Raw genomic sequence first — 7,595 nt, 5'->3', positions numbered from 1 at the left:
ACAAACGGCACCCTACCACATTATTATTAAAAGTCCTTCATATGTTGGACCACATGTTGGGCCGATCTGCTCCCTGGACCACGTTAGATCGTCTGCTCGAGGGTCCTGGTTCAGATGTGCATATCTGTGCTGAGGGAAACTAAAGAGAAACGTCAGCAGGATTGTGTCGTTTGGTGTTAAACTGCCCTGAACTCAGACTGGTGAGCCTCGACTCGTCATCCTCATCCTCCATCTTCACCGTGAGCTGCAGTGATTCAGAGCTGAAAACTGTAGTTTTTTTCTCCAAAATCACAGAAATACAACAAAGAAAGAACAGACTTTGTCTTTGGGTGTGTGACACTTGTTGAACACAGCAGTCAATCACTGGTTGTACAATCACCATCATTTATTTACAATATATTAAACTGTAATGCAAAATTTATAACAAGCAGTTCCATAATGAAAATAAACAGAAGCTATCTTCAGAGCCAGAATGAATCATACACATATTTATAGAGAAATACTGGGAGCAGTCAATTTTCTGCTGAAGCCAAACAGGTCAAAGGTTAAAAACATGGAAGTCAACTGCACAGAGAATAAAAAAGCAGAAATTACAAAAATCCAAACCTCTTTTATTCCACAAACTCCCAAACAGGTCGAAGCTCCACGCACGCGCGCACGCACGCACGCACGCACGCACGCACACACGCACGCACACACACACATTTCAAGTCTGCCAATCTTTGAACCTGATTCATGAGAATATATGATGAAAAACTTCCTCACACAGTATTTCCTTTGTTTTTCCCCACAATGGATTGAAATTGAAAGATGTAAAGAAAAGTCAAGGGGAAGCTGCCGCCTTGAAAAGACAAGCAGAGCAGGTGGATTCGATTAGTTTTTTCTTCTGATGGACTGTGGAGACTGTGTTGTCCTGCTCTGTGGAGGAGCTGATCACACTTATCACAGCTTCAACATGTTGCTCATTTTATCGGCTTATTTATTTTACCAAAACAAAAACATGGTGAACATTCCAAAAGAAGAGAACGCAGCTAATTCACGATTATAGATTTTGCTGTTTTTATCAAAACTGCAGCTTATGTTGACTTTTCCATACATATTTAAAGCATTTTAATTGTTTTATCTTTCTAAGCTGATTTAGCAGTTTTATCCACTTTTCATCCACGTCTGTTGTTTCTCAGCTTCTCTCCACATATGAAGCAGATCAGAGTGCCTTCATGCTGCAGCAGATAAACTAAACAATGTGAATTTAGGTTTGAGCATCGTTGAGCTGATGACATTTTATTCATGACAGGTTAGTACAGACCAATGTGTGAGAAGACTTTTCTCCTTGAATGTGCTGGTTTTCTATGACGCTGGTCTGTTCCCTTTGGAAGTCCATTTCAACAACATGCAAAGTTTCTTCATGAAGACAGAAGCCTAGTGAAAGCTCGCGTGAAGTGGAAATAAGACAAAGTGTGTGATGGAGGTAAAAGTCTGACTGAGGGACAACATCAACATCAACATCAACAAGACAAACTCAACAAAAGGCTTTTTGGCAACACGGTATAACGTAGTGTACTAGTAAATATAAAGAGAAATCGCTGCGACGACTCGGCTCCACTCCGACAGAGTCCAGCTCACACAGGATCAGGACCGAGATGAGGCTTGGGCTGACCCACCCCCTTCCTCCTCCTCCTCTTCATCATATCCATCAAAATAGTAGCGCGTTCGGCCAAGCGGGCTGGAGGGCAGACAAGGAGCACAAAATCACTATTTATTAAAGAAACTATGCAGACATGCACATCACACAACTATACGTTAGTTTAAAAGTGCAGAGCAGGTTTTAAAAACTGCTTTCTGTCCTCACCAACATCGTGGATCATCATAACATCTACAAACAGTAAAAATCTCATTCTCAGACACATTTTGAAACATGAACCCAGAAAATCCACAAAGTGGATTTATTTACACCAGCCCCTCCAGCGCCTGGAGCCAAAAAACACGTTGAACCTTGAAACTAATAAAGTTGAATGTGTTAACAAAAGTGTTGGCTAAAACAGCTAAAATCACTGAAAACGGCTAAAACTGTTCAAATGAAAGAAAACATTAAAAAAAAACCATTAGAAACGGTCATCCAGTAAAACTAGCTACAAAAGCTAAAATAGACAAAGTTGTAATAAAATCCTCATTTCATTGTGTAGTTATAAATATCAGAATACTTCAGTAATATCAATTGAACCTCTGACAGGACTTGCAGCATGTGAGCCGAGTTTAGTCTTTATGTTTTGAGGCTCCAGATGAATTGGACTTGTTGTAAAGTGGTCAAAATGACCCGTTGGGCTTCACAGACTCGGCCCATCGTGTGAATTGATGTTAGACTTCATTGGAAGGAACCGGGCTGAAAGCATTTTCACTCATTTTGATCAAAGTGATGCATGCAGAAACATCTGGGTGCCGTCGGAGACAATTTGAAACTTTAAATGTAGAGAAGTAAAAAGTAATTTCCACAACAAGCAAAGTTGCAGCACACGTGTGATCCAGGTCAGAGGTTAGAAGGTTAGGTCACACCATGCGACAAGACGTCCTCCAGCTGAAGTGGACGATGAAACCTACTGGCTCAGTCACTGTCGTGCCGGTACAGGTACTTCATCACCAGGCTGTCCACCTTCTTCTTCCTCTTCTTCTCCTCCTTCCTGTTGGGTGGCTGTGGCCCAGCCTCCTCCTCTTCTTCCTCCTCGGGGCTGGATGGCCTTCGAGTCGGGGCCTTCTTCACACTGCTGGAACTTCTATAGGAGATGGTGGAGGCGTCGGAGCTGGACTCAGAGTCTGAAGAAGAGTCTGAAGATGATGAGGAGGAAGATGAAGACTCATTCTTCTTCTTGGACTTTTTCTTTGCTTTCTGATGCCTCTTCTTGGAGCTGCTCCTGTGGCGGCGTTTGTCCGCGGAGCTGTCGGACTCTGAGCCGTTCTTCTTCTTCTTCTTGCCCCTGCTTTTGCTGCGGTGGCGGCGGCTGCAGCTGCTGGAGCTGCGAGACGACTTCCGACAGTCCACCGCAGATGCAGAACGCCTCAGGCTGCTGGCAGGCCGAACACCGTCTCCACCCCCTGGGCTTCTGCCGTGGATGCCATTCTGCGGTTTGTCTTCTTCACCGTCAGATTCTTCCAAGCTCCTGCGCTTGAACTTGATGGGTTTAAAGCTCAGCACCTCATTGATGGCCTTCTCCAGGTCAGGGTCCAGGTAGTTGCGGTGACTGACTGGTTTGATGTCCATGACCTCGTGGGGGTTGTCATCCAAAGCTGACCTGGCCTGTGGGGGGGGCATGGACATACTGCGGCCCGTGGAGAAGTGAGGACTGTAGGCCGATCTCTCAGTGAAGGCGACACTGCGACTATCGTCCATGTCAAATTCGCTCAGACGGCAGCTGTGTGCCAGAGACATGTGAGAATCAGCCTGACTGACGCTTCCGGGACTACGACCTCCAGACCTTCTGCTGAAGCAGGGGCTGCTGGGACTGCTGGCATACTGAGAGCGCCCTCTGCTGTCCTCTGTGAAGTATGAGCTGCTTCGACGTTGTCCTGCTGCGACGCTCTCTGGACTCAACGCGAGACGTGTGGACGCGCGACTGTGAGCCGGGAGTGAAACGGTGGATTCTCTGTCAAAGTGGCTCAAGCGGCTGTCGAGGCTTCTCCTGGTTCTGCTGGCTTCTGAGAACACCTGGGACTCTCTGCCACCCATCTCCTCCAGGACCTGAGACTTCCTCCTGGAGCCGGAGGAGAAGATTGCCTCCTGATCAGAGCTTTTAGCTTTGGATCTGTGGAAGGACAGGATGTCTTCTGACGCAGCGTCCTCCTTCAGGGCTGTGAAGAGGCCGTCTCCTTTACCATCAACAGAACTGAGGTTGGATCTTTTTCTGTAGCTCAGTGAGCTCATCACTGACACCGGCCGCTGGGTTTCTACCTCTTTGCTCTCTGTGTTCGCCTCTTTCCATTCCTTACCCTCTTTCCATTCTTTCCCTTCCTTTGCATCTACATTGACAGCATATCTATGAAGAAACAACAAAGGAGAGGACAGGAATGAAGACAGAGGGAAATGAAGGGTGAAGATGAGAGCAGGTCAGGAGGAGGGAAGTGAAAAGAGAAGACAAGCATGAAACTAGACAAATCATCAAAAAACACACAAGATGAGGAAGTCAGAACTGAAAATGAACAGGATGAGTGTAATGAAATAAGAAAAGAGAAGATCGGAGACTATCGGGAATCTAAGAGCTTCCAAACCTTCACCAGCTGGAGTAACGGCTTGCTATACCACCATCAGGAAGCTCCACCCCCCTTTACACACTGTGCCCCCCCCAATGTGGATGTGGCACCAGGTAAACACCACAACCCATCCAACTGAAGAGACGTCCAGTCAGTGTCTGTCCACTCCTGCCTGTCTGTCCGGGACATGTTCCTGCCAATACTGACCACTAAACACCCGATGGAGCAGCTCTCTCTAAGAAATAACTGAACTGATCATAAAGTTGAGTTTGATGAACAACATAAAAGATAATTTTGTAGTTGTAGGCACAACATTGGACTTTTTGGACCGTTTTATAACAAGGTTGGTCTTTCCTGCTTCAGTGGGTGAATGAATGAATACTTGCCCACACTGACTCAGTCAGTCGGGATTAGAGCCATGACTGGATGTTCTAGAACCATCCACCTAGTCAATGTCCCATAAAAAACATTAGATATCGATGGATTACATTTTATTCTGATCAGTGAATATGTGTAATTCTGTCACGTTTTTTTTTTTTATATTGAAAGAGACGATTCAAAGGTTTTTGGTATGATGGGACATCCTGGCAGGAACTGCCACATGCTCGGAGTTATGTGGTCATCTGAAGTGAAAAGAGACTACACAAGTCAGTATGAATGAATGAATCTCTTTCAGCAGCATGTCCCTGAATTCACCACCAATCAGACTCAAAGTTTCTAAGTTGAGTCAGCTAGGCTTAAGTTCAATCTGGGACAATCGAAGCCGTCAGCTTGCAGACACCTTCATTACATCCACTGGCCAATGGCTACGTCAATGAATCTACCACTGCTAGAAAAAGAGCCAGTGACAAGAAAGACTAATCAGGCTGAAAAATAGATTTGAGTCTCTTGTGGGTGAGACAATGTAAAGTTCTCATGCTGGTTAAACCGCTGCTTCATACTGACCTGGAACTCTTGAGGCTGCCATCATCTGAAAGATTCTTGGGAGAACCTTTATTTTTGGACAACCAAGACTTCACCCCGTCAATGCGATCCTCCACCTCAGAGTCTGTGTCTGAATCCCCCTGACTGAGGAGTCAGAAACAGAAGAAACACGTCAGAGGAAAGACAGAGAAGCAGGAGAAAAGAAACCACAACAGGCAAAGTCAGACATTTCCCATTCAGAGAAGACAGAACAAGGTCTGAAGGTCAGAGAGAGACGACAGAGAGAGGACAGAACAAGGTCTGAAGGTCAGAGTGAGACGACAGAGAGAGGACAGAACAAGGTCTGAAGGTCAGAGAGAGACGACAGAGAGAGGACAGAACAAGGTCTGAAGGTCAGAGAGAGACGACAGAGAGGAAAGAACAAGGTCTGAAGGTCAGAGAGAGACGACAGAGAGAGGACAGAACAAGGTCTGAAGGTCAGAGAGAGACGACAGAGAGAGGACAGAACAAGGTCTGAAGGTCAGAGAGAGGACAGAACAAGGTCTGAAGGTCTCCGAAGGCTCGGGCCGGTTAGTGTGGCAGCAAACTGTGGTGACACGTCTGAATAGAAGTACAAGAACAAGTCAAACATTACAAACGAAGCTCTGCTGCCGCGCAGACAGACAGACAGACAGACAGACAGACAGACAGACAGACAGACAGACAGACAGACAGACAGACAGACAGACAGACAGACAGACAGACAGACAGACAGACAGACAGACAGACAGACAGACAGACAGACAGACAGACAGACAGACAGACAGACAGAGGATTTGAAGCAGAGGTGGTACTGATGTGTGTGATGGCTGGAACCCGGAGCAGAGCGGTGATGATGTTGGTGAGCAGCTCCTGACAGCGGGGCACTGCACCGCTTCTCCTCTCAACTATCATCACACCTTCACTGACTGCCAGCCATGCAGTAAAATGGCTTGTCATCAAATTTGACACAGATGAAGAGAGCGCTGCACTCATTAAGTGCCATCAGAGCCCAGTGCTCGCATGGCACTCTGAAATTAAGTTGTTACAGCTTAATGGTCCTACAGAGACACGAGACTGTGGCTCCATATCTCTGCATCTGTTTCACAAAGCTCCTCTCTTATCGAGCAGCGCAGAAAAATCCCTCCTGTCTCTGGGACAGAGCACAATAAGCTGTATTCACATAAAGCCATGTCTGGAGGCCACGTCCTCAGCTCTGATCAACACTCGACTGCTTCCTGCTGTCACAGTCACACCATTGATTTAAATCGATTGAAACTCCTGAAACATTGTAGGTGACAACTGAACTGGACAGTCAATGACATAATATCAACAATATTGTATTTAGCCAAAAGACAGCTATTACTTTCTTTCGTTACATCCTATCATCTCTGATAAATAGTTGCATTTCAGTGCTGTTTCTAAATAAAACTGGGATTTATGATGTTATGTTGATATTTATTTCAGATTTTTATGCAGGAAGTGCAAATGAAGGCAACTGGACCTGTTGGGCTTTAAAGTCTGTTGTGATGCAGGTTTTGTGCTATAATTAGAAATGTGGCAGGATGAAGTTGGTGTGAAGGTTGGGAGACGACTTCCTCCCACCCCAACACATATTACAGAACATAAATGAACCTCTGAGGTAGAAAACAAACCACAGTAGTGGGCTCTGTTTAATTGAGCACTTCACACATGGTGTCAACCACAATTTATGTCCCGGACCAGCACAGCATTAGTTTTGCTGCTGAAGGCTGCAGGACACAAACACAGGCTGGGGAGATATTAATTGTGTGTGACGTTCTGCTGCCATTGGTTGTACATCTCTGTTACACACTATTACATTTATTATTAGCTTTTATAGACGGGCCAACTCTGCTCTGTGTGTCCCTGGCTCCTAAATCCAACATGATTTGATATGATCAGCATGGTCTTTAGAAAACAACTGAACTCATTCTACTCCCAGACTGTGTTTGGTTATTTCACACTTAATATATAGACTGAATTTTATCTGGTTTACTTTTGCTTTTCAGATCATAATGAGACATAAGGGAAATAAATCCTAATGTTATATAGTTATATTCTGGGCACATTAATAAAAGTCTAAATGTTACTGATTGTTCAGAGTATTTTCATTAGTAGATACAATGAAGTAAGTTAATATATGTATAATTACTTCAATAAAGACTGAACACGTTAGTCTGCTAGAGCCATGTGTCTCTTTGTTCAGCAGCATGTTAGAGACTGCTCTAGAGCCATGTGTCTCTTCGTTCAGCAGCATGTTAGACTGCTCTAGAGCCATGTGTCTCTTTGTTCAGCAGCATGTTAGAGACTGCTTTAGAGCCATGTGTCTCTTCGTTCAGCAGCATGTTAGACTGCTCTAGAGCCATGTGTCTCTACATTCAGCAGCATGTTAG

The 7,595-nt window shown here is 45.1% G+C and overlaps 1 protein-coding gene across 5 annotated transcripts in view; it reads right to left on the bottom strand.

Annotated features, from left to right (window-relative positions):
* Nucleotides 1–327: 327 nt before the first annotated feature.
* The window catches only part of LOC308107792 (unconventional myosin-XVIIIa-like), a 124,195-nt gene continuing 116,927 nt past the window's right edge, over nucleotides 328–7,595 (bottom strand). For 3 of the 5 annotated variants that reach the window (XM_080460297.1, XM_080460298.1, XM_080460299.1), the window contains 3 exons: nucleotides 5,185–5,307; nucleotides 2,596–4,025; nucleotides 328–1,723 (listed from right to left, as the gene is read on the bottom strand). In XM_080460297.1, the coding sequence (XP_080316423.1) occupies nucleotides 2,600–4,025; nucleotides 5,185–5,307 (1,549 nt within the window). In that variant the 3' untranslated portion in view covers nucleotides 328–1,723; nucleotides 2,596–2,599. The remainder of the gene's footprint in view (nucleotides 1,724–2,595; nucleotides 4,026–5,184; nucleotides 5,308–7,595) is intronic. The other 2 variants (XM_080460300.1, XM_080460301.1) reach the window with 1 other exon arrangement.

This window comes from Lipophrys pholis (genome assembly GCF_963383615.2).
Source record: "Lipophrys pholis genome assembly, chromosome: 3".
NCBI classification, from domain to species: Eukaryota; Metazoa; Chordata; class Actinopteri; order Blenniiformes; family Blenniidae; genus Lipophrys; species Lipophrys pholis.
The sequence above is the reverse complement of the archived record's forward strand: the minus strand, read 5'-3'. Positions and strand labels throughout refer to the sequence as shown.